The sequence below is a fragment of the Coregonus clupeaformis genome, chromosome 20 (genome assembly GCF_020615455.1).
Source record: "Coregonus clupeaformis isolate EN_2021a chromosome 20, ASM2061545v1, whole genome shotgun sequence".
Lineage (NCBI taxonomy): Eukaryota > Metazoa > Chordata > Actinopteri > Salmoniformes > Salmonidae > Coregonus > Coregonus clupeaformis.
Window position 1 is genome coordinate 31,761,986 of NC_059211.1, and position 27,372 is coordinate 31,789,357.

General features: G+C 43.8%; 1 protein-coding gene across 3 annotated transcripts in view; it reads right to left on the minus strand.

Annotated features, from left to right (window-relative positions):
• Positions 1 to 27,372, minus strand: part of exoc2 (exocyst complex component 2) — a 116,386-nt gene that overhangs the window by 66,726 nt on the left and 22,288 nt on the right. For 2 of the 3 annotated variants that reach the window (XM_041840201.1, XM_041840200.1), the window contains exons 6-12: positions 27,206 to 27,330; positions 27,033 to 27,062; positions 21,850 to 21,930; positions 20,335 to 20,480; positions 18,180 to 18,261; positions 17,978 to 18,080; positions 15,885 to 16,003 (exon numbers count right to left, since the gene is read on the minus strand). In XM_041840201.1, the coding sequence (XP_041696135.1) occupies positions 15,885 to 16,003; positions 17,978 to 18,080; positions 18,180 to 18,261; positions 20,335 to 20,480; positions 21,850 to 21,930; positions 27,033 to 27,062; positions 27,206 to 27,330 (686 nt within the window). The remainder of the gene's footprint in view (positions 1 to 15,884; positions 16,004 to 17,977; positions 18,081 to 18,179; positions 18,262 to 20,334; positions 20,481 to 21,849; positions 21,931 to 27,032; positions 27,063 to 27,205; positions 27,331 to 27,372) is intronic. The other variant, XM_041840202.1, reaches the window with a different exon arrangement.

Sequence of the window (27,372 nt, forward strand, 5' to 3'; positions counted from 1 at the left end):
AATCATACAATGTGATTTTCTGGATTTTTGTTTTAGATTCCGTCTCTCACAGTTGAAGTGTACCTATGATAAAAATTACAGACCTCTACATGCTTTGTAAGTAGGAAAACCTGCAAAATCGGCAGTGTATCAAATACTTGTTCTCCCCACTGTATATACAGTATATATTTTAAGAGTATGCAAGTGGAATTAGGGTGGTGAGTTTCCCCTTACACTGTAAAGAGCTTTGGGTGTCTAGAAAAGTGCCATGCAAGTCCAATCAATAATTATTATTAAATGTTTTGCCGTCTTCCATAGCCTGAAGACCATGCCTTTGTACAGAGTCAGAAACAAAATAACAAAAAGGTGGACTGCAAGGCTATGTTAAGTTAAATAAATTAATCACAATAGTAAGTGTCTAAGTGTAAATATAGTAACAGGGTTGAAGTTCATCTTAAATCAGCCTAAAATAAGCCAATTTCAAAACTATACATTTCGGTCAAACTGTAGGTTTTACTTGTGGATTTGGAAAATCAAAATCAAGACGTGTCCATTTTTTTGTCTACATACCGTTTCAAAAAAACGATGCAGCTATTGGAGTAAACCTATTTTGGGTTAAGATAAGTAACTATGAGTAAGGGCAAACATCATGATAATCTTGCAAACTGAGTTTGAATAAGACGTCAGATTACCACTTTGCATTTATAATGGTTGGTTTTATTATAGCTAATAAATAACCAAATCATTGATGGATCAATAGATAAAAGAAATGGGCGGCAGGTAGCTTAGTGGGTAAGAGCGTTGTGCCAGTAACCGAAAGGTCCCTGGTTCTAATCCCCGAGCCGACTAGGTGAAAAATCTGTCGATGTGCCCTTGAGCAAGGCACTTAACCCTAATTGCTCCTGTAAGTCGCTCTGGATAAGAGCGTCTGCTAAATGACCAAAAATAAAATAAATAAAAATAAATGCATGTCTCTCGTCTCCCAGCATACGCGTCATCACATTCCCTCATCTCATTGGTCATTTCCCACGAACCGTAAACCGGCATACACGTCATTACGCTCATTCATCTGATTGGTCGAGTAGGCGGGCCTTCTGACTTTGTGGCTGTGGTAACTAGTGACGACCCCACTAGATGGGGATAGAGAGCTACAACCGTATTGCAGCCAGGGAGTGACTTAGAGGTCCAAAAAGTTGGACCCGTTCTGAAATGGATCCAGGGCATTCCCACCCGGACTCAACATGCATAAATAAAAATTTTTAATGTAGAGACCCGTTCCAAACAGACCAGAGGACAATTAGACCCGTCACGTATAGACCTGGTCGAATATAGACCCGGTCCAATCCGAGTGAGGGAAGCAGCAGAAACGTTTTTTTAACCTGATAAAGTGCGAGAGGAGGGAGAGAGGTACCACTCTAGCAGGCGGGGGAGGGGCCGTACTGTGAGCGAGTGACATGGGGAGCAGGGAGGGAGTGTCGAGAGATAGCAACAAGCCGACTCACACTATAGTAGACTAATAGCTGCCATAGCTAGGTTATTTATCATCCAATATGATTACATAGTATCTGTCTTGACTGCATCAAACCGGGAAAAGCTAGTTAAGATAGCTAAAGTTAGCTAGCTAGGCTAATTGAGGCTGCAATGCATGCACTTTCTCATCCTAACATTAACTCCATTCAGAATATTAAGTAGCAGCCTACCTGTTGGCTCTTGGTTGTTGTAGCCTATCCTTCACCTTTAACTTTTAATTCCGTCATTTTAATTCTATCTTCCATTGATTAGACATCTCCTAACTTTTGCCACACAGAGGCTCTATGACTTTAGCCTACTGCTGCTTTGATGACTTCTGATTGGCCATCAACAACAATAAGCTACACGCGCCACTCTCGTGAAAAGCAAGAGCAGCAGCATAAATTATAAAATGTCTCTCTGTCTACTGCAGCAGTCGCGTTCGGATCTGTACGGGTCCTTCAGGAAAAGTCCGTTAAAATGACACATATACGAGACCCGTGACAATTATATCAGATCCGACCCAGACCCGTGACATTATTTAGAATTCTGGATTGGTTCTCGGGTATTCGGGTACAGGTGGATCCGTGAAGATCTCTAGGGTGACTGGCTCTGTTATGCTGTTGGCACTGTTATCATGTACACTTGTTTCCAGTGCACTTGGCTTAGAGCACTCCTGTGGGTCACTGGGAGAGGTTTGGTAAAGAAAACTTGGACGGGGTGAAAGGTCAGTGTCTGTGACATTTGACATGAACATGAAACCTCCAAGCACTGATGAGACTATGATAGACAAAGTGAAAGTCAGGGTCAAGTACTGACAGAACACCACCACTAGAACGCCTACAGATCCTTACTGTAAATGCAGTAAGAAAAAGAGCTGACTTATTTCCAAAACATATGACACACATTCGCTCTCTTGTGTATGTTGTGGTCAATGAGCTTGGTGATTCCCCCAGATTGAAGGTCTGCAGGCTGACTGTGCACAAGCACCAACCAAACCCCTCGATCTCCAAATGTTAGTAAACTACAAGGTGAGTCAGATAAACCAGGAAAGAGACCATAAGCACCCTCTACAGAAGCACACACTCTTTTATACAGTGGGGAAAAAAAGTATTTAGTCAGCCACCAATTGTGCAAGTTCTCCCACTTAAAAAGATGAGAGAGGCCTGTCATTTTCATCATAGGTACACGTCAACTATGACAGACAAATTGAGAAAAACACATTGTAGGATTTTTTATGAATTTATTTGCAAATTATGGTGGAAAATAAGTATTTGGTCACCTACAAACAAGCAAGATTTCTGGCTCTCACAGACCTGTAACTTCTTCTTTAAGAGGCTCCTCTGTCCTCCACTCGTTACCTGTATTAATGGCACCTGTTTGAACTTGTTATCAGTATAAAAGACACCTGTCCACAACCTCAAACAGTCACACTCCAAACTCCACTATGGCCAAGACCAAAGAGCTGTCAAAGGACACCAGAAACAAAATTGTAGACCTGCACCAGGCTGGGAAGACTGAATCTGCAATAGGTAAGCAGCTTGGTTTGAAGAAATCAACTGTGGGAGCAATTATTAGGAAATGGAAGACATACAAGACCACTGATAATCTCCCTCGACCTGGGGCTCCACGCAAGATCTCACCCCGTGGGGTCAAAATGATCACAAGAAAGGTGAGCAAAATCCCAGAACCACACGGGGGGACCTAGTGAATGACCTGCAGAGAGCTGGGACCAAAGTAACAAAGCCTACCATCAGTAACACACTACGCCGCCAGGGACTCAAATCCTGCAGTGCCAGACGTGTCCCCCTGCTTAAGCCAGTACATGTCCAGGCCCGTCTGAAGTTTGCTAGAGTGCATTTGGATGATCCAGAAGAGGATTGGGAGAATGTCATATGGTCAGATGAAACCAAAATATAACTTTTTGGTAAAAACTCAACTCGTCGTGTTTGGAGGACAAAGAATGCTGAGTTGCATCCAAAGAACACCATACCTACTGTGAAGCATGGGGGTGGAAACATCATGCTTTGGGGCTGTTTTTCTGCAAAGGGACCAGGACGACTGATCTGTGTAAAGGAAAGAATGAATGGCGCCATGAATCGTGAGATTTTGAGTGAAAACCTCCTTCCATCAGCAAGGGCATTGAAGATGAAACGTGGCTGGGTCTTTCAGCATGACAATGATCCCAAACACACCACCCGGGCAACGAAGGAGTGGCTTCGTAAGAAGCATTTCAAGGTCCTGGAGTGGCCTAGCCAGTCTCCAGATCTCAACCCCATAGAAAATCTTTGGAGGGAGTTGAAAGTCCGTGTTGCCCAGCGACAGCCCCAAAACATCACTGCTCTAGAGGAGATCTGCAAGGAGGAATGGGCCAAAATACCAGCAACAGTGTGTGAAAACGTTTGACCTGTGTCATTGCCAACAAAGGGTATATAACAAAGTATTGAGAAACTTTTGTTATTGACCAAATACTTATTTTCCACCATAATTTGCAAATAAATTCATAAAAAATCCTACAATGTGATTTTCTGGATTTTTTAAAATCATTTTGTCTGTCATAGTTGACGTGTACCTATGATGAAAATTACAGGCCTCTCTCATCTTTTTAAGTGGGAGAACTTGCACAATTGGTGGCTGACTAAATACTTTTTTCCCCCACTGTACATACACATGTAAACACACAGTAAGTATACACACATACAGTGCCTTCAGAAAGTATTCACACCCCTTTACTTTTTCCAAATGTTACAGCCTGAATTTTAAATGGATTAAATTGAGATTTTGTGTCACTGATCTACACACAATACCCCAATATGTCAAAGTGGAATTATGTTTTTAGAAATGTTTACAAATTAATTACAAATGAAAAGCTGAAATGTCTTGAGTCAATAAGTATTCAACACTTTTAGTTCAGGAGTAGAAATGTGCTTAACAAGTCATATCGTAATTTGCATGGACTCACTCTGTGTGCAATAATAGTGTTTAACCTGTTTTTTTAATGACTACCCCATCTCTGTACCCCACACATACAATGAGCTGTAAGGTCCCTCTGTCGAGCAGAGAATTTCAAGTACATTCAACCTCAAAGACCAGGGAGGTTGTCCAATGGTTCGCAAAGAAGGGCACCTATTGGTAGATGGCATTGAATATCCCTTTGAGCGTGGTGCAGTTATTAATTACACTTTGGATGGTGTATCAATACACCCAGTTACTACAAAGAAACAGGTGGCCTTCATAACTCAGTTGCCGGAGAGGAAGGAAACTGTTTAGGGATTTCACCATGAGGCCAATGGTGACTTTAGAACAGTTACAGAGTTTAATGGCTGTCATAGGAGATAACTGAGGATGGATTAAACAACATTGTAGTTACTCCACAATACTAACATTATTATTATTTATTATTACTAACATAACACAACACACTACCACTCCTCATATTTTCAAGCAGGGTGGTGGCTGCATCATGGTATAGGTATGCTCGTCATCGGCAAGGACTAAGGAGTTTTTTGGGGGATAAAAAGCAACAGAATACAGCTAAGCACAGGCAGAATCCTGAAGGAAAACTTGGTTCAGTCAAATTGGGAGACAAATTCACCTTTCAGCAGGACAATTACCTAAAACACAAGGCCAAATATAGACTGGAGATGCTTACCAAGACGACATTGAATGTTCCTGAGTGGCCTAGTTACAGTTTTGACATAAATCGGCTTGAAAATCTATGGCAAGACTTGAAAATGGCTGTCTAGCAATGATCAACAACCAACCTGCATTTTTTTTATTTTAAATTTTAGTCATTTAGCACATGGTTTCCCAAACTCGGCCCTTGGGTGCACGTTTTGGTTTTTGTCCAAGCACTACACCACTGATTCAAATAACCAACTCATCATCAAGCTTTGATTATTTGGATCAGCTGATTTAGCAGACGCTCTTATCCAGAGCAATTAAGGTTAAGTGCCTTGCTCAAGGGCACAGACAGATTTTTCACCTAGTCGGCTCTGGGATTTGAACAAGCAACCTTTCGGCTACTGGCCCAACGCGCTTAACCGCTAGGCTACCTGTCGCCTACTTGACAGAGCTTGAAGAATTCTTAAAAGAATAATGGGAAATATTGTAAAATCCAGGTGTGCAAAGCTCTTAGAGACTTACCCAGAAAGACTCAAAGCTGTAATCGGTGATTCTAACATGTATTGACTAAGGGGGTTGAAGACTTATCTAATCAAGATATATTAGTGTTTTATTTTCCATTAATGTAAACTTTTTTTTTGAATCTTTCTTCCACTTTGGCATTACAGAGTATTTTGTGTAGATCGTTGACTAAAAATGACAAATCCATTTTAATCCCACTTTGTAATACAACAAAATGTGGAAAAAGTCTAGGGGTGCAAATACTTTCTGAAGGCACTGTATGTTTGGAAGTACATATTTAAGCATAAACACAACCCACACACACAAAGACACCCGCAATGGGCACACAGACAGACAGACAGAGATTCTGCACATATGGAGCTGCGTTCTCTCTCTCTCATTCCTGGCCATGTTTCCCTCTCTTTTTATAGAGAGAGGGATGAGAGCTGTTGCTGTTGATCCAGGTGTCGGGTGAACCCTTTCCCATGGTGTCTAGTGTGTATGTATGTGTGTGTGTGTGTATGTACATCAGGGTTTCTGTTAGCCGGTAAATGCCGGCTTTTGGCCAATAAAATAAATGACAAGCTGATTAATTAAATTGTAGCCGGCCAAATTGTCCGGGGCTGCCCTACTGCTGAGGAGAGAGAGAAAGCGAGAGGAGCCTTGGCCTAGGCTAATGTTGATTGCGAAGATGGAGGCCTTTTTCATTGAAGTAAAACAAAAGTTAGAGTACGCCTATAGTGAAAAGCCTACAAGGCAGGGCTCCAGACTGCGACCATTTAGTTGCCTTTTGCGAACCTTCGACTTGGCTGTGTGAGTTAAAAAATGTATTGGTCGCGTCGGTGCTGGCTGCACAATTATTCACCTCACTAAAAACTTCCTATTTTAGTCAAAGATGTTGTCAAACAGTAAAGTAGGCTACATTATCCTCATGGGTCCTGTAATGAAACTGTCTGCCTGCCCCTGTACCTATTTCACTGGGGTCTGTTTTTGTGTAGAGCGAGCCACTATCCCTCTTCCTTTCCCGGGAGGAAAAAAATACTCAGGGAGAAAGAAAGTGTTCTGATTGTATAACATTTTAAAATCCAATTGCTGGGAAAACACAGCTATCCTGTTGTCACAGATGTAGAGAGGATGTTCTCAGCTTTCTGTAGGTATTTCTCAACTCTCAATTATGAGTTCAATAGCAACTATTTTACAAGGATATTTCATATGGCTTTGAGATACGGAGCGAGCAAAATGCGCAGTGGCCAATGCGATTGCATAGGCCTAAACGTACTGTTAGAATAATACATGGCTACTATGAGTTGGTATTATCTTTAGAGTTAGTGATCTAGCTAATGTGTTTTGAGTTTCCACTTACTCGTGGTGAATTAGCCCCAAATAAATAAACTATGATATTATAGCACATAAAGATGCAGGCAAATTAATCTCTATTGAAATAAATATATATCCGAAAATTCTGGAGCCCTATTTTAACAGTAAAATACCAACAATAGCATAATTGTCTACCCAAAAAGCATAACAATCACTGGATTAGGTTGCAATTGTAATTTTTTATCACAACATCACAAGATGATGAAACAACGTATTTCTTCAATACCATCTCAGTAGTCTATTCCACTTTTTAATAAAGCACTGTGAATGACTTTATAAAATGATAGGCCTACTCTTTGTTTCTATAGTGTGATGCCGCGAAACAAAATTGGTCCGACCAAATCATGGGCTGGTGCCACCAACTGAAAAACTTAGTGGCACCAGTGACACCAGGGGAAAATGTTAGTCTGGAGCCCTGCTACCAGGGGAATGTCCTCCGTATGGACACGTTTTAATATTATAGTGGACAAAGATGAGAAGAATGTTGGCGAAGCCAAATGCAGGCTACTGTGCAACTCGCTATTCAGGTAGGATGCAATTTTGGAACTTTTATTTATGAATGTTTTCGTATTTATAATCATTTGTTTTATCATTATTATTATATATATATCATTGTTATTATTGTAGGCCTATTTATTCATTCAAACCAGTTCTTTAAATATGCAAAACCTGTTGAGACATTTTCATTGGCTAAATTAAGTTTGATCTATTTCTTTAATTGTGTGCTCCGTATTTACTTTATGTAGGCCTCTTGTAAAATTAAAATAATTGGCCTACTGTTGTTATTTCTTGGGTATGGTAGGCACTAGCCTTTCCTGGTAATTGCTGCAATATAACCTGCTCAAAACTTTTGTGAAGGTTTAAACCAGTTCACAAGTGTTTTGTTTCATTCTGTTGAGCCATTTTCTTTGGCCAAATGAAATGAAATCAAATTTTATTTGCCACATGCCCCCGAATACAACAGGTGTAGACCTTACAGTGAAATGTTTACTTACAAGCCCTTAACCAACAACACAGTTTTAAGAAAATAAAAAAAGTGTTAGGTAAAAAATAGATAAAGTAAAAAATAAACATAGCAAATAATTAAAGAGCAGAAGTAAAATAAAATAACAGTAGGGAGGCTATATACAGGCGGTACTGGTACAGAGTCAATGTGCGGGGGCACCGGTTAGTCTAGGTAATTTAGGTAATATGTACATGTGGGTAGAGTTAAATTTACTATGCATAGATAATAACCAGAGTAGCAGCAACATAAAAAAGAGGGTGTGGGGGCAATGCAAATAGTCCAGGTAGTCATGATTAGCTGTTCAGGAGTCTTATGGCTTGGCGGTAGAAGCTGTTGAGAAGCCTTTTGGACCTAGACTTGGCGCGCCGGTACCGCTTGCCGTGCGGTAGCAGAGAGAACAGTCTATGACTAGGATGGCTGGAGTCATTGACCATTTTTAGGGCTTTCATCTGACACCGCCTGGTATAGAGGTCCTGGATGGCAGGAAGCTTGGCCCCAGTGATGTACTGGGCCGTACGCACTACCCTCTGTAGTGCCTTGCGGTCGGAGGCCGAGCAGTTGCCATACCAGGCGGTGATGCAACCAGTCAGGATGCTCTTGATGGTGCAGCTGTAGAACCTTTTGAGGATCTGAGGACCCATGCCAAATCTTTTCAGTCTCCTGAGGGGAAATAGGCTTTGTCGTGCCCTCTTCACGACTGTCTTGGTGTGTTTGGACCATGATAGTTTGTTGGTGATGTTGACACCAAGGAACTTGAAGCTCTCAACCTGTTCCACTACAGCCCTGTGTTCAGTTCTCTTTTTTTCCCTGTAGTCCACAATCATTAAGTACCAACTGTAATGTTGTGTTTGCCGCAATATAATATCCTGCTCGTATACAGTGAGGGAAAAAAGTATTTGATCCCCTGCTGATTTTGTATGTTTGCCCACTGACAAAGAAATGATCAATCTATAATTTTAATGGTAGGTTAATTTGAACAGTGAGAGACAGAATAACAACAAAAAAATACATGTCAAAAATGTTATAAATTGATTTGCATTTTAATGAGGGAAATAAGTATTTGACCCCCTCTCAATCAGAAAGATTTCTGTTTCCAGGTGTCTTTTATACAGGTAACGAGCTGAGATTAGAGCACACTCTTAAAGGGAGTGCTCCTAATCTCAGCTTGTTACCTGTATAAAAGACACCTCTCCACAGAAGCAATCAATCAGATTCCAAACTCTCCACCATGGCCAAGACCAAAGACCTCTCCAAGGATGTCAGGGACAAGATTGTAGACCTACACAAGGCTGGAATGGGCTACAAGACCATCTCCAAGCAGCTTGGTGAGAAGGTGACAACAGTTGGTGCGATTATTCGCAAATGGAAGAAACACAAAATAACTGTCAATCTCCCTCGGCCTGGGGCTCCATGCAAGATCTCACCTCGTGGAGTTGCAATGATCATGAGAACGGTGAGGAATCAGCCCAGAACTACACGGGAGGATCTTGTCAATGATCTCAAGGCAGCTGGGACCATAGTCACCAAGAAAACAATTGGTAACGCACTACGCCGTGAAGGACTGAAATCCTGCAGCGCCCGCAAGGTCCCCCTGCTCAAAAAAGCACATATACAGGGCCGTCTGAAGTTTGCCGATGAACATCTGAATGATTCAGAGGAGAACTGGGTGAAAGTGTTGTGGTCAGATGAGACCAAAATTGAGCTCTTTGGCATCAACTCAACTCGCCGTGTTTGGAGGAGGAGGAATGCTGCCTATGACCCCGAGAACACCATCCCCACCGTCAATCTTGGGTGAGAACCTCCTTCCCTCAGCCAGGGCATTGAAAATGGGTCGTGGATGGGTATTCCACTATGACAATGACCCAAAACACACGGCCAACGCAACAAAGGAGTGGCTCAAGAAGAAGCACATTAAGGTCCTGGAGTGGCCTAGCCAGTCTCCAGACCTTAATCCCATAGAAAATCTGTGGAGGGAGCTGAAGGTTCGAGTTGACAAACCTTAATGACTTGGAGAAGATCTGCAAAGAGGAGTGGGACAAAATCCCTCCTGAGATGTGTGCAAACCTGGTGGCCAACTACAAGAAACATCTGACATCTGTGATTGCCAACAAGGGTTTTGCCACCAAGTACTAAGTCATGTTTTGCAGAGGGGTCAAATACTTATTTCCCTCATTAAAATGCAAATCAATTTATAACATTTTTGACATGTGTTTTTCTGGATTTTGTTGTTGTTATTCTGTCTCTCACTGTTCAAATAAACCTACCATGAAAATTATAGACTGATCATTTCTTTGTCAGTGGGAAAACGTACAAAATCAGCAGGGGATCAAATACTTTTTTCCCCTCACTGTATTTACCTAAATATAAACAATGGCTTGACTTACTTTTGATATTACCATAATAAAGTTTTGAAATGTTTGTGAAGGTTTGGTGTGGTATGGTTATTAGACTATTATACTGCAGGCCCATGATATGAAGACACTGCGCACCGGCGCTCCAACTGACTCCGACAGTTGAACTTGAGGTGAGGAAGAATGTTTTAGGCCTACCAGAGTTACTCCTATAATCTAACAATATAATGCTTATCTTTATAAAAAATATTCAAATAGAAAATTAATGAATTAGCCTTCTTCTGTACACCTATATCTGAATAGCAAACGAAATTAATGTCGGTGTTGTAGCATGCCGCCGGCATATCTCCATCTCTCACTCACTAGGGCTAGGCCTAAGCTTCTCTTCCTTTATATTTATTTAAAATATGAATATCATACAGTGGACACCTAAGCCTATAGGCCTATGCATGCAGTGCCCTGATGCCTTTAGTGTTCAAATCTCCGACAGCTGATCCGTGAGGTAAAAAAGTTTTGCATATGCTACAGATCGAAACACAAGGAATAGTGTTTATGTAATTAGTTATAGGCTGTTTTTAAGGACACGTAAATGTGGCTCATTTTGGCCAATATCTCTCATTTATTGATGGCGCTGGCTGCGTGGGTGGATGGCATAATGGGTTACACACCCAATGCATATGGACGGCCGATACATTTCTAAAATGTCCGATAAATTTAAATCTTCCCGGTCACTTGTCCGGCGCCAAATTTTCCTAAAGGAAATCCTGGTGTGTATGTCCATACATTGATACAGTGTGTGTTACAAAGTATCTTGTGTTTTTTTTATGTGTAAGATTATAAAGTTAATTCTCTCTATGAGTCTGGCGAATGTGCTTATTTATGTCTGTGTGTGTGTGTTTGTGTGTGTTGAAGTGCGGCTCACTTCCTCCTCTACCCTGCAAGTCGCACAACTTCCTGTTCCCCACAGGGTCATGACCCCGACCACACGCACACTGCTTTCTGTTCAAACACACAAACATCCTTTCTCTGTCACATTCACTCTCTACCACACACACGCATGCATGTACACAACCACGCAAACGCACACACACTCCCCCTTTCTCTATCACACTCACTCTTTACCATACAAGATACATAGCCAGTAATGCTGTAAAACACGAACATATCCTGCATACTTACAATGAGCTGTTGAAATGACAGATTCACCAGGCAGTTCATATGGACGGAGATTTAGCCGAGCTTGAAATTGCACCCTCATGTTGTCCTTAATACTATAACACTGCCTAATAATAAACATCCTAACACTGAGCAGTGAAGATCGGCACCAGTCAGTGTGTCGTGGCCTTCTAATAATTCACTGACTGACAAAGTTGTTTTCCTACAAACACAATTGCTGCTAATTGTATTGTCGTTGGTAGTGTGTGTGTTGTTCAGGAACAAAAAAACAACACACTTTGTAATTGAATTGGGTAGAGAGCGATTGAGATAACAGATAATTATAACTGGGGCATTTACAGTGCATTCGGAAAGTATTCAGACCCCTTAACATATTTCACATTTTGTTACGTTACGTTACGTTATTCTAAAATAGATTTTAAAAAATGTTGCCCTCATCAATCTTCACACAATACCCCATAAGGACAAAGCAAAAACAGATTTTTATACATTTTTGCAAATAAAATAATAATAAAAAACAGAAATACCTTATTTACATAAGTATTCAGACCCTTTGCTATAATACTCGAAATTGAGCTCAGGTGCATCCTGTTTCCATTGATCATCCTTGAGATGTTTCTACAACTTGATTGGAGTCCACCTGAGGTAAATTCAATTGATTAGACATGATTTAGAAAGGCACACACCTGTCTATATAAGGTCCCAGAGTTGACAGTGCATGTCAGAGCAAAAACCAAACCATGAGGACGAATGAATTGTCCGTAGAGCTCAGAGACAGGATTGAGTCGATGCACTGATCTTGGGAAGGGTATCAAAACATTTCTGCAGCATTGAAGGTCCCCAAGAACACAGTGGCCTCCATCATTCTTAAATGGAATAACTTTGAACCCACCAAGAACTTTCCTAGAGCTGGCCGCCCAGCCAAACTGAGCAATCGGGGAGAAGGGCCTTGGTCAGGGAGGTGACCAAGAACTCGATGGTCACTCTGACAGAACTCCAGAGTTCCTCTGTGGAGATGGGAGAACCTTCAAGAAGGACAACCATCTCTGCAGCACTCCACCAATCAGGCCTTTAAGGTAGAATTCTCTGGTCTGATGAAAACAAGATTGAATCCTTGGCCTGAATGCCAAGCGTCACGTCTGGTGGAAACCTGGCACCATCCCTACGGTGAAGCATGGTGGTGGCAACATCATGCTGTGGGGATGTTTTTCAGCGGCAGGGACTTAGAGACTAGTCAGGATCGAGGGAAAGATGAATGGAGCAAAGTACAGAGAGATCCTTGATGAAAACCTGCTCCAGAGTGTTCAGAAACTCTGACTGGGGCGAAGGTTCACCTTCCAACAGGACAACGACCCTAAGCACACAGCCAAGACAACACAGGTCTCTGAATGTCCGTGAGTGACCCAGCCAGATCCCAGACTTGAACCCGATCTAACATCTCTGGTGTGACCTGAAAATAGCTGTGCAGCGACGCTCCCCATCCAACCTGACAGAGCTTGAGAGGATCTGCAGAGAAGAATGGGAGAAACACCCCAAATACAGGTGTGCCAAGCTTGTATTGTCATACCCAAGAAGACTCAAGGCTGTAATCGCTGCCAAAGGGGCTTCAACAAAGTACAAAGTAAAGGGTCTGAATACTTATGTAAATGTGACATTTCAGGGTTTTTTTGGAATAAATTTGCAAACATTTCAAAAAACCTGTTTTTGCTTTGTCATTATTGGGTATTGTGTGTACCGGTAGATTGATGAGGGAAAAAAACGATTGAATCTATTTTAGAATAAGGCTGTAACGTAACAAAATGTGGAAAAAGTCAAGGGGTCTGAATACGTTCCGAATGCACTGTAGACATACGGAAGCAACTGACTGCTAGTGCTGCACTGATCTCTGCTACGCTACAAACCAACCAACCACACATCAACATGTGATTAATTAGTTTCAACCAAAGGCAAATACAGCTAATTCACGTTTTAGGATTTTTCTGAGGTAATTATTAGAGAGTCTTAATAACACACTAGAATGGGCTTTGGAACTGTCACGTTCTGGACCGGAACATTCCGGAGCATTCTGCTACACCAGACATGAAAGAGGAAAATTACATCAGTTACTGTAGACACAACCAATCAATCACAGAGTTAATAGGCTTGCCCTGCCAGGTGTGACTCTGACAATAGGGGGTGTGTGTGTGTGATGATGGATGTGAGGAGTGAGAGTGGAGCTGGTGGAGGAAGGGTTTGAGAGATACTGGCCTCGGGTGGTGGGGGGACTGTGGTTGAGGGATGTTTTTGGGAAGCACTGGTTTCGGGGGCTGGGGTTGGAGGGCGAGGGTGAGGAAGCGGGGATGTGGTCTACGAGTATAAATGGCTTCCAGGTATATGTAGAGTGGCTGAGCTCGCAAGACAAGACGGGGACAGAAGACAGCTGCTGCTGCAGAGTGTGTGTCTGTGTGTGCTTTTGATATTCAGTGTTTTCTTTCAATAATGCCATAAGTGAAACTGAGTGACTGGTGTCATCCATGTACTTACATACAGTAGGCCTATATACTCTGAACCCTAACTAAATTCACACATCTGACTTCCTGACTCTGTGTAGACTAACAGCTGACTGACAGCTGTGTCCAGGTGTCCAGGTGTCCATGTCTGTAGTGAGAGTAACTAACTCCATCCCAGGGATGAGAGAAGCAGCTCCGTGTGAGAGGAGTGGTAGAGAGACACACTAAGCCCCCATATTCATCACCCTGAGCCCTGGTAACCACTGTTCCCCTTATCATTAGCCTTGTTTATACTCGTAATCCACTACGTACGTCAGCCACCACCCACGCAGTGTTCTGTGTGTGTGTGTGTGTGTGTGTGTGTGTGTGTGTGTCTGGGCTTGTGAATATGAGCATAGTATGTGTGAGCGTGCGTCTATGAACATACTGTGTGTATACAGTGAGCTCCAAAAGTATTGGGACAGTGACAAAGTTGTTTTTGTTTTGGCTCTGTACTCCAGCACTTCGCATTTGAAATTATACAATGACTATGAAGTTAAAGTACAGACTGTCAGCTTTAATTTGAGGGTATTTTCATCCATATCGGGTAAACTGTTTAGAAATTAAAGCACTTTTTGTACATAGTCCCCCCACCCCATTTTAGGGGATCAAAAGTATTAGGACAAATTCACTTATATGTGTATTAAAGTAATCAAAAGTTTAGTATTTGGTCCCATATTCCTAGCATGCAATGATTACATCAAGCTTGTTGGATGCATTTACTGTTTTGGATGTGTTTCCGATTATTTTTTATGTAGTGTGTCATTTTGGAGTCTATTGTAATAAGAATATAATATGTTTCTAAACACTTCTACATCAATGGATGCTACCATGATTATACATACACTCTCAGAAAAAAGGGTTCAAAAAGGGTTCTTCGGCTGTCTCCATAGGAGAACCCTTTTTGGTTCCAGGTAGAACTCTTTTGGGTTCCATGTAGAACCCTCTGTGGAAAGGGTTTTACATGGAACCCAAAAGGGTTCTACCTAGAACCAAAAGGGTTCTACCTGAAACCAAAAAGTGTTCTTCAAAGGGTAATCCTATGGGGAAAGCCGAAGAACCGATTTAGGTCCTAGATAGCGCCTTTCTTTCTAAGAGTGTAGTCCTGAATGAATCATGAATAATGATACCCCCAAGACATGCTAACCTCTCGTTATTGTAATGGTGAGAGGTTAGCATGTATGTTTGTGTGTGTTCATGTGTGAGCATGGGTCACTGTACTGTTCTTCCTGAGAGGATAGTTTCACATCCACATTTTTCCTGCTGGCTGATTTAACAGAGAAACAGGTTAATTGGGGTTAATTGTTCCAATCCATCTGTGCGGCCGGGCGCGGTGTGTGTGTGTGTCGGGCCCTGAAACCCAAGTCCAACGCCAAGGGTCTCCCTCTTTCATCTTATTCATACGCTCATGAAAAAATAAACACACTGACTCTGTCAGAACGAGAGATGGAAAGGGGTAGAGCGAGGGAGAAGGGGAGAAAAAGAGAGCGAGAGAAGAAAGGGGGAGTGTGTCGGCATATGGCAAAGAGAAAGCAAGAATTCTCTTAGTCAACCTAACCAGTCTGACTGAAATGGGGAAATAGGGGCTTTTCTTTCTATATTGCGTGTGTGTGTGACGATCTGTGTGTATCTGTGTGGATCTGTGTGAGTGTGTGTTTGTGCGTGAGTGGATCTGTGTGTGTGTCTGTGTGTGTGTGTGTTTGTGCGTGAGTGGATCTGTGTGTGTGTCTGTGTGTGTGTGTGTGTTTGTGCGTGAGTGGATCTGTGTGTGTGTCTGTGTGTGTGTGTGTGTGTTTGTGCGTGAGTGGATCTGTGTGTGTGTCTGTAACTCACCTCTCTGGTCATTGATAAACTCCTCCTTGCAGTTCTGCATCAGTCCGAGGATCCACTTGTGCTGGGCGTAGATACACTGCCAGGCAGGGTCCCCTGGTGCATGCAGGTCAGACAGATACCTGGAAGGAACACACACAGGTAAGAATGAGTATGTAGGCACTTCACAGGTGATGTTGTCAATGCTGACACACTCAGGTAAGAAATGGGTTGAAACAACACTTCAATATGACACTCTTCAGATTTAAGTCTAAACCCCACAACCTCCATCTCCTGTAGCCTTTGCCTTAAACTCATCCCCTCCCCAACTCATCCCCAAAACCCTCATCCCCTCCCCAAAACCCTAGTCCCTTCCCCAAATTAATCCTCAAAACCCTCATCCTCAACTCATCCCCAAAACCCTCATCTCCTCCCCAACCTATCCCCAAAACCCTCATCCCCTCCCCAACTCATCCCCAAAACCCTAGTCCATTCCCCAACTTATCCTCAAAACCCTCATCCTCAACTCATCCCCAAAACCCTCATCTCCTCCCCAACTTATCCCCAAAACCCTCATCCCCTCCCCAACTCATCCCCAAAACCCTCATCCCCTCCTCAACTCATCCCCAAAACCCTCATCCCCTCCTAAACTCATTCCCAAAACCCTCATCCCCTCCTCAACTCATCCCCAAAACCCTAATATCCTCCCCAACATATCCCCCAAACCCTCATCCCCTCCCCAACTCATCCCCAAAACCCTCATCCCCTCCCCAACTCATTCCCAAAACCCTCATCCCCTCCCCAACTCATCCCCAAAACTCTCATCCCCTCCCCAACTCATCCCCAAAACCCTCATCCCCTCCCCAACTCATCCCCAAAACTCCCATCCCCTCCCCAACTCATCCCCAAAACCCTCATCCCCTCCCCAACTCATCCCCAAAACCCTCATCCCCTCCCCAACTCATCCCCAAAACCCTAGTCCCCTCCCCAACTTATCCTCAAACCCTCATCCTCAACTCATCCCCAAAACCCTCATACCCTACCCACAGTCCTTTTCCCCACTACATTCCCTGTACATCACTCAGTACTCTGTGGGATCATCTCAAATGAGTGAGTCACTCTCTAGTCTAGGCGCTCTCTGTGGGCTGGCTCCATCACATAACAGGCAGACGCGACGCGACCACAATCATTTGTTCCTCATTACAAGGGAACCTCCAGCCCCCAAACCCCTACAAGACACGCCAAGCCACCTATTTGGATTCAAATAGTATTTGTTTCCTTTCAAATTGTTTTTCGCATTCGATTAAGCCAGCCTGGAGTTCCAGACGGGCACGGTTTGCACGTTTGGGACTATTCTGTTGGTTCCATTTTTATCAGGCAATGTCTATCAAGCGCAACTAAAATATTTGAAGGGAAACAAATACTATTTGAAACCATGTCTGACTTTACTCCACCACAACCCCCCCTAGGTTCCCCCTAATGGGTGTAAGGTAAACAGGGGGTTTGACATGTTGGCAGTTTAAAGCCAGCTAGCTCTAATGTAATGTAGGAGGATGAAAGATGGCTGCTGTGATCGTGAGCTGCTCTCTCTGGTTCTGATGGGTCGTTCTGAGTAATAATAAACTAGCACAGACCACAACTATGGAGGATGGAGGAAGAGGGGGAAGGAGTAGAAGAGAACGGGGGAGCAGGAGAAGGGGGAAGAGAGAAAGATGGAGAGGGAAAAAGAAGAAAAAGGAGAGAGAGAGCGGGAGAGGGAAAGAAGGACAGACAGATGGTATTTAAGAAGAGACAGGGAAGTGAGAGAGAAAGCGGAAGAGCAAGCAAGGCTTGTAGACAGGTATACAACGAGAGGTAAAAATATAGATGGTCCTCTGTAGCTCAGCTGGTAGAGCACGGCGCTTGTAACGCCAAGGTAGTGGGTTCGATCCCCGGGACCACCCATACACAAAAAAAAATGTATGCACGCACGACTGTAAGTCGCTTTGGATAAAAGCGTCTGCTAAATGGCATATTATTATTATTATTATAGAAAGTGAGAGAGGGCAGTGAGAATGGGGCAAATGTAACACACCGTCGTCCTCAATACAGTACATATACATGAAGTCTACTGAGACCTGATGTATCTCTTCTGGTCATGCAAGGTTGATGGTGTCTCCAGTAGTTTGTCCAGTAGCAGACTCCTCAGAGCCCCGATCCTAGTCTCCACCTCGGCATACACTATAGACAGACACACAGGAGGAGAGGATCACACTTACTTGGTTGCAGTACAGTATATGACATCTTCGGTGATCGTACCTTCTCTTCACTTTATCCTACCTTTTTTAAAGACTGGGACCTCAGTGTTCCCAAACAGAGACTTGGCTTTCTCATAGTCGTTGATCACCACATCATAATCTCCCTGAGAGAGAAAACAACAACATAATGCTTTATGATTATAATATGTAGAGAGAAAACAACAACATTAAACTCTCACTGTAACAATATCACATTGGTTGAATTTTGTAACACATAGAGAAAAACCTCATATGTACAGTGGACATGTCAAAATGAGACTATAGACTGAACACACAATCCACCCTACACACATTCAGGCATCTGTAGCACCACCTTCTGGATCCTGTGCTTGATGATGAGTGACAGGTAGAAGTGTGCATGCTGTGTGTGTGTTAGTGTATATACAGTACCAGTCAAAAGTTTGGACACACCTACTCATTCCAGGTTTATTTTATTTTTTTACTATTTTCTACATTGTAGAATAATAGTGAACACATCAAAACTATGAAATAACACATATGGAATCATGTAGTAACCAAAAAAGTGTTAAACAAATCAACATATATTTTATATTTGAGATTCTTCAAAGTAGCCACCCTTTGCCTTGATGACAGCTTTGCACACTCTTGGCATTCTCTCAACCAGATTCATGAGGTAGTCACCTAGAATGCATTTCAATTAACAGGTGTGTCTTGTTAAAAGTTAATTTGTGGAATTTCTTTCCTTCTTAATGCGTTTGAGCCAATCAGTTGTGTTGTGACAAGGTAGGGGGGGTATACAGAAGATAGCCCTATTTGGTAAAAGACCAAGTCCATATTATGGCAAGAACAGCTCAAATAAACAAAGAGAAATGACAGTCCATCATTACTTTAAGACAAGAAGGTCAGTCAATATGGAACATTTCAAGAACTTTTAAAGTTTCTTCAAGTGCAGTCGCAAAAACCATCAAGCGCTATGATGAAACTGGCTCTCATGAGGACCGCCAGAGGAAAGGACGAACCAGAGTTACCTCTGCTGCAGAGGATAAGTTCATTAGAGTTACCAGCCTCAGAAATTGCAGCCCAAATAAATGCTTCAGAGTTCAAGTAACAGACACATCTCAACATCAACTGTTCAGAGGAGACTGTGTGAATCAGGCCTTCATGGTCGAATTGCTGCAAAGAAACCACTGAGAAGAAGAGACTTGCTTGGGCCAAGAAACACGAGCAATGGACATTAGACCGGTGGAAATATGTCCTTTGGTCTGATGAGTACAAATTTGAGATTTTTACAAAGTTGAGATTTTTGGTTCCAACCACCATGTCTTTGTGAGACGCAGAGTAGGTGAACTGATGATCTCTGCATGTGTGGTTCGCACCGTGAAGCATGGAGAAGGTGTGATGGTGCTTTGCTGGTGACACTGTCTGTGATGTATTTAGAATTCAAGGCACACTTAACCAGCATGGCTACCACAGCATTCTGCAGCGATACACCATCCCATCTGGTTTGTGCTTAGTGGGACTATCATTTGTTTTTCAACAGGACAATGACCCAACTCACCTCCAGGCTGTGTAAGGGCTATTTGACCAAGAAGGAGAGTGATGGAGTGCTGCATCAGATGACCTGGCCTCCACAATCACACGACCTCACCCCAATTGAGATGATTTGGGATGAGTTGGACGGCAGAGTGAAGGAAAAGCAGCCAACAAGTGCTCAGCATATGTGGGAACTCCTTCAAGACTGCTGGAAAAGCATTCCTCATGAAGATGGTTGAGAGAATGCCATGAGTGTGCAAAGCTGTCATCAAGGCAAAGAGTGGCTACTTTGAAGAATCTCAAATATAAAACATATTTTGATTTGTTTAATACTTTTTTGGTTACTACATAGTTTTGATGTCTTCACTATTTTCTACAGTGTAGAAAATAGTAAAAATAAAGGAAAACCCTTGAATGAGTAGATTTGTCCAAACTTATGACTGGTACTTTATGTGTGGGTGTGTGTGTGTGTCCGTATCTGTGTCCACATCTGTGTGTGTTCTGTATATCTTCAGTATGTTGCGCTCTATGTTGAGGGGCAGGTGTGTGTATGTGTGTTCTGTATACCTTGTGTATGTTGCGCTCTATGTTGAGGGCCAGGTGTGTGTATGTGTGTTCTGTATACCTTGTGTATGTTGCGCTCTATGTTGAGGGCCAGGTGTGTGTGTGTGTGTTCTGTATACCTTGTGTATGTTGCGCTCTATGTTGAACGGCAGGTTGAAGAGGAACTTGAAGCGCTGCAGGACGTTGAGGGCGTTACGTGTTGAGTCAGCTTTATCCTTCCTCCCCAACACCTCCTGGAACAGAGTGTCTGCTGTATCACTGGCTCCTGAGATGTGGGGGGTGGGGGGAAGGAGAGAGAGGTGGGGTGGGAGATAGAGAGAAGGAAGGAAAGAGAGAGAGAAAGGGCGAGTAGAGACATCAAGAAAAATATAGATTTTCTTCACTTTTAATACATATCATCTTGCAGACTAGAATCTGGTTTTCCTCTGTGGCCGGTGTGCCAGGAAGCTACCTGAACTAGGCAGAGAGGTAGAGCGAGACAGAGTTGGTAAAGAGAACATGACAGCTATCTCTCAGTCTTTCCTTCTCTCTTCCTCCCAGGGCCATTCACACGCTACTCTCCGGCTTCGTGGGTGGCCTCGGATGTGCCGGCCAAAAAAGAAAAAACAAGGACTCGCTAAAATTATTTTAATCAGAAAAAGGGGTTAGCCCCCTCCCCCCCACCACACCACACCAAATCTCGAAAGGAAAAACATTGAGACAGCGAACAGAGAAATATTTCACATTTTTCACTCCCCACTCCACGCTCTGACTGACGAGTTGTCATGCTGTTTGATATTTCGGGGGGATGTTTGTGATTGGCTAACGGGTTGAGTGTTTGACGGGCGGGTGGTGGGCGGTGGTGGAGGTTAGGGAGGTGTATGGGACGAAGATGGGGGTCTTGGGTCGAGGAGGTGTGCGGTGGCTCGGGAGGTGGGGGTCGGGGTAAGGTTGTGTAGGCCCACCGGTGGGGAGGCATGTGGTGGCTGTGGGGGGGGCTGGGTTACTCTCGGGCTGAAGGCCCACATGTAGGGAGTTATGGAGGTGTGCGGTTGCTGAGCTCTCGGCTGTGGGCCCACATGTCTGTCTGGGGCTGTGCCGCTGTGGGGATGAAAGCAGCGTCCGGATGGGAGGTTTATTTACCTTCAACCCTGAGGAAAGGACCTGTTTATTGATGCTCCATTAAAGGAGTCACATTATCATGTATGAGATGAGAGACAGGGACAGAGGAACTAGCTGGAAGAGACGCTCTGCAGACAGGGAAAATGAACACACACACAACGTGGTGTGTGTGTGAGATAATTGGTGGGTGGCGAGGAGGAGGTGAAACCGTACTCTATCTATCCTCATAAACAGATCGTTTGTTAAGTAGGTGGTGCTTTCTGAAGAAACGTCCTGCTAATTGGACTTCCTATAGAGATAGAAGTGAGTCTAACCAATGTCAGCTGGGATGATGTCTGCCCTCAGATTACAATACATAATACTACTGATTTGATTTGACCTATGAATTGGTGTATGTTCCAACTGAGAGGTAGAGAGATTAACAGATAGTGAATAGATGGATGGATGATGGATGAATGAACGGATGGGTAGACGGATGCATAGATGGACGCATATTGTAGATGGATGGATGGATAGATAGATGGAAGGCTTACTGTTGAGGACGTTCTCCAGGCGCTGTGTCATGGAGCCCTCCACCTTCTCTGTCCCATCAGACTCCAACCTCTGGTGGATCGCTGTAAAATAACAATAACGTTTTATTCAACACTGTGACTAGCTGTCAAGGATGCTACAAGTATTCCGTTCAATCAAAGGAGACAAGAAACAAAAATCTGAGCTCTGAATTCAGTATCAAATCACTGAATTAAAGCAGCACAGACAAATCGAGAAAGATAAAGAGATATAGATAAAGATAGTTATCCAAGTTATTTTAAGATCTCTGTGTGTTCTATAATAACACTCAGAGCGCTTCTACTGCTCAATCTAACATGAGTAATTCTGAGATTCCAATTTGAGGAACTGAAGGTAAAACAATAAACAGCCTCTCTGCCCCAGTGGCTTCTGTCCGACTCTGACCACGCCCCCTCTAAACCGTTCCCACGCCAACCACTGACCGGACCACAGCTACTGTAACTGATCCACTTGACCTAACCTGACTGAATTAGTACCCCCTATCAACATCCACTCCAGATTAGCATTTGATGTTCCTTTGGGGGCCTTTGTAACCTGACTGGAAAATAATCTAGGGGAAAGAAGACTGTTCCAAATGGACCATAGACTGTAGACACTGTGCACCGAAAGACCCAGAGACTCCCAGAGGAAATGCAAATCCAAATGTTTTATCAGTTGGAGGAATAATATTTGGGTGAGGAGAGCTTGAAGACTGAAAAGCAGTATTTATAATGCTGAGAGGGATGCTGCTAGTGTCAGGTTGACTATACAACACTAATGAATACAGATCTGTAGGGTCCACAGGAGAAGTAGGTGAAACGCAGAGGGTGTAAAAGGTGAGAAGTGGAAAAGAAAAGGAGATAGAGTAGAGGTCAGAATTGGCCTGGAGTAATTCATGTGAGAGAGAGAGATAGAGGTCAGAATTGGTCTGGAGTAATTAATGTGAGAGAGGGAGAGTAGGGTAGGCAGAGCGAGAGAGAGCGAGAGAGAGAAAGCGAGAGAGAGAGAAAGAGAGCGAGACAGCGCATCAGGGCTGCTCACATGACCTTAGTTGGGCAGCTGGGTGCTGAGAGGGGCAGTGCGGGTTTATTGAGGGGGGAGGGGGGAGAGAGGATGAGAGGGGGAGAGAGAGGATGGAGAGGGGGAGAGAGAGGATGGAGAGAGGGGAGGGGAGAGGGGAGAGAGGGGGTGAAACGGGGGAGGCTAGGGGATGAGACCAGAAACACTGACACAAGGGAAAGAGAAAAAGGATGTCAAGCCCCCTTTATTTATTCTCTGCTTTTCACCACTCTCTCACTCTCATTCGTTCCACTGAAAACAACGACTGTCAGCTAAAACGGAGCAAAGAGAGAGAGAAGGAACGAAGGAAGTGGGGAGAGAGAGTTCTGTAAATAAATGTGGGTCCTGTTCTGAAAGACGGGAGCCTTGAGGCAGAGAGGCTGAGGTATTCCTGAACCTCACTAATCAAACATGCCATCATTTCATGGCTGCCTAATCGGCACGGTCATCACTGAACCAACGCAAGCAGAGTGGCCATAGGACATTCAGAGAGCCAGGGCAGGAACCATAGACTTAACCTACAGGCAGAAACAGGGAGACCAGAGGTTTTATGGAAGAAGAATGCCATCTGCTCTGAATAGTATATGTATAGAGTAGAGAGAAGTCTAGTGTATTGTGCAAGTCCCCGTATTGTGCAAACACACACACACACACACACACACACACCCTCAGGGTCCTGGTTATTGTCTCTGCAGAGACCCCCGTGCCCCCAGCCAGCTGTGTGTCCTCTCTGTCTATCACACATACTCGCTGCCGCGGCCATGACGTCATGGCTAACCTAAACACCCCGTCAGTCTCCGGATAACACACACACACACACACACGTATACAGGAGCGGAGGAAGAGACACAGGCAGCCCCCACTCAGCTTCCTGGAACCCACTGAAAAAAATGTATCCAAAATAAAAACACAGCATCCTTGGATTCTAAAGTTGGAGATGTTTTGACTCCTGACTATGCAGCGGAGTCGGAGGTTCGGAGCGTCGGGAATACTGCCCTGGGAAATCTGGGATTTTGGAACACAGTAGCGGTGGTCCGTATCCTGTATCGCAGGCCCACTTCCTTTTCACACAACAATGAAAAACCTCAAATTTCATAATTTTTCTGAGCCCCCCCCCACACACACAGACACACACACGTTTCTGTTGGAGGAGATGAATGAGAAGAAAGGGAGGAATGGAGAGGGTGAGACAAAAGAGAGAAAGTAGAGAGAGATAATGACAGGAGAGACAAGAGGAGAAAAAGAAGAACCTCAAAACACACCACTTGTTTAATTTTTTGGGGGTTGAACAGAACTCATTCCATTTTCCAGATTTGGTCCATGCAGAGACATTCCTTCCTTATTTCCACACTGCGATCCCCAACCCACTCCCCTGCTCTCTCTTAATAATAAAACACCACTGGCTTTTACGAGAGCATCAATACAATTCTCACATGCAGGCAGAAGAGAAAATAAACTGAGGAGACTAAAAATAAAAGCCATTAAATGGTGATTGAGTGAGCTGGAAGCACCACAGGCTAAACAGCTATTAGTACCGTGCCACTTTTAATGTAACATATTCTGACCACAGAGCACACACACGCTCAGACGCAAGTGCACACACGCATGAATGCATGCACACACGCAGGCACAGACACACACAGCCTTCATTATTCATTTCCTTTCAATTTGTACAGCAACACCTGAGGTGGAGCTCATTTAGAATGACTTAGATGACTTGCCAAACACGTAGATAGACAGACAAAGAAAGTATTCACAGTTTCGCGGACAGCTGTGCTAACTGGACCTGGCAGTGAGCAACTGCTGGAGCCGCCAAGAGCCGTCTGGTTCAGAACAAAATGGCTGGCACGCTGGCACGTTACTAAAGCTTACCCTGACCATACCTGACCATAGTATGTAACTTGAACCATACATCAAGCTTACTATCAATACCAGGACTAGCGCTGAGACATTCTCAACAACCAAGCAAACAAGGGCCTCAGAATCATCTCCCTAAAAACAGACATAATCAGAGGACTATATATGCTGTAATGCACATGTCAAACTCATTCCACGGAGGGCAGAGGTTCTGCGGGTTTTCGCTCCACCCTTGTACTTGATTGATGAATTAAGGTCACTAATTAGTAAGGAACTCCCCTCACCTGGTTGTCTAGGTCTTAATTGAAAGGAAAAACCAAAACCCTGCAGACACTCGGCCCTCCGTGGAATGAGTTTGACACCCGTGCTGTAAGGAGTCAGAATATACTCTCACAGGTCAATTGACTTGTCATCTTATGGTCCATTGCTTCCTGATTCACAGGCCATTTGAGTCCATTTACGGTGCATTATTTTCTGGGTCACTGAGGACTCCTGCTCTTCCCATTTGGGCTCATAATGGGCACGCTCAGCAGAGTGAACGTGAGAAAGGGACTGTATTGTTCCCCACGGTCATATTAGGGCTGTTATCATCCTTATTACTCTGGCCTGCATTGTGTTGCCCTGCTCCGTTTATTTAGATTCAGCGGCTAACAATGAAAACATTGCCTCGGATTCGGACCCCCCTGCTCCACCCGGGCACAAACATTACATACGGAAAGCAATAATAATAATGACGGAGACATTTAAATAGTCAGGGGAAGTAACTGAGTGGCTATGAGGGGAATTAGAGTAAACAGACAAAAATATGACTGATAAAGTTGAACAATTGATTTGACTGAGCTACCTGGCAGAGCAACAGCAGTCAGCAGTCAAAACGTTACATCAGAGTTATCAGAGAGTGAATGAGAAAGGCCATGGGAGTGTGTGTGCGTCCGTGCGTGTATATGTGTGTGTATGCATCAGTGTGCATGTGTCTCAGTGTGTATGGGTGGCAGGATATATTTCCAGTAAGTGCACGTTCTGTACGCATGTGTGTGTGTACATCAGAAAGTGTGTACGTTAGTGTGTGTGTGTGTGTGCGCGCATTTGTGTAATGAATCCGCGCACTCCATTCTAAGGTTCTATTAGGACAGCAGTACAGTACAGAACTACAGATGGCCCTGCTACAGGCAGTATTGTGATTGACAGGTGAGAGCTGATGCAGTTTTAATGAAGGTGAATAAAGCGTGTTGTGGTTGGCTAGCAATACTGTGGTACACTGCGGTGGTGGTGCTCTGCTCACACACACACCTGCCTCTTTAATCAACCACTGCTAGACCGCACCGCACGGCCGCGTGGAGAAACACACGCACAGACATGTGCACACACAAATTCACACACACAATGGGAAAACCCAGGAGCTGCAGAGATGTGGTCACAGGCGCACACACACACGCAGAATCACACACACACTTTTCAGAAAATACACCAGGCAATACACACAAACCTAGAGGCCAGCTTCCACACATTCATCAGAGTTCTGAGGAATGGTCAGGAAGTCCTTAGATTACATGCCCACTCCAAAACACCACACTAATGTTATCCCAAACCATACCTGTCTTAGTCTAACACCCACTCCAAAACACCCCGAGCCTGACAAACTCTTAACGGTCTTATACCCTTTTCAGACAGATGGAATGTGCCGCCTTGAAAGCGCCTCGGCTAACAGTACACTACAGCTTTTTAAATGCCAACACAAAACATTCTCTGGAGATGGTTTCGAAGCGCCACTGAACAGGCATTTTACTTGTCTGTTATGGAATACTGCCTCCGAAGCGGGATTAACGTCCGTCACTACAGGACCAGAAATGACCAATCAAATAATCTCGAGCTGCCTGCGCACAGCCTGCCTGCCTTCCTGCGTGCAGAACACTCTCTCCTAAAAAAGTATGTTAAAGTTAATTAAATACCGCGACTTACCAAGACATTTAGTAGAAAGAAAATGACCATATCATTAAAATAACGGCATTAAAAAAACACACAGCAGCACATCAATCAGCAACGTTTATTGTTGTCAGGGAAACAATACCAAACATTATATGCTGGAGCAGAATTCTACTGTCTGAAAAGGTTCTGATGCGGCACTTTTTTTAATTGTCTGAAAAGTTATCAACTTTCGCTATCGACACGTTACTGTAGCGGTGTTCTATGTCTGTAAAGGATATTAGTCAAACACACACTGCAATAGACCCTGAGCATCACAAACTCTTACCTGCATCATGAGAGCCAAGTTCTGTCAACCCTGAAACATATACGGTTACCATCTCCCTGTGTAATAACACACATACAATGTATATACCACACACTCTCTGTGTAGTATTGATATACTGTGTAAAAACACATACTCTGTGTATAGTCTGTGTGTAATGTGTACTGTATCTTCACCTGCGAGGGCATCCTGTGCCTCAAAGAAGGTGCTGAGGCCTCCCTTCACGTAGGCCAGACTGCCCTCATTTTTCTTAGTGGCCTGCTTCTTCAGGTTACTGGCTGCCATACGCAACTGGTCAAAACTGAGAGGGGGAGGGACCCGAGGGAGGGAGGGAAAGAGAGAG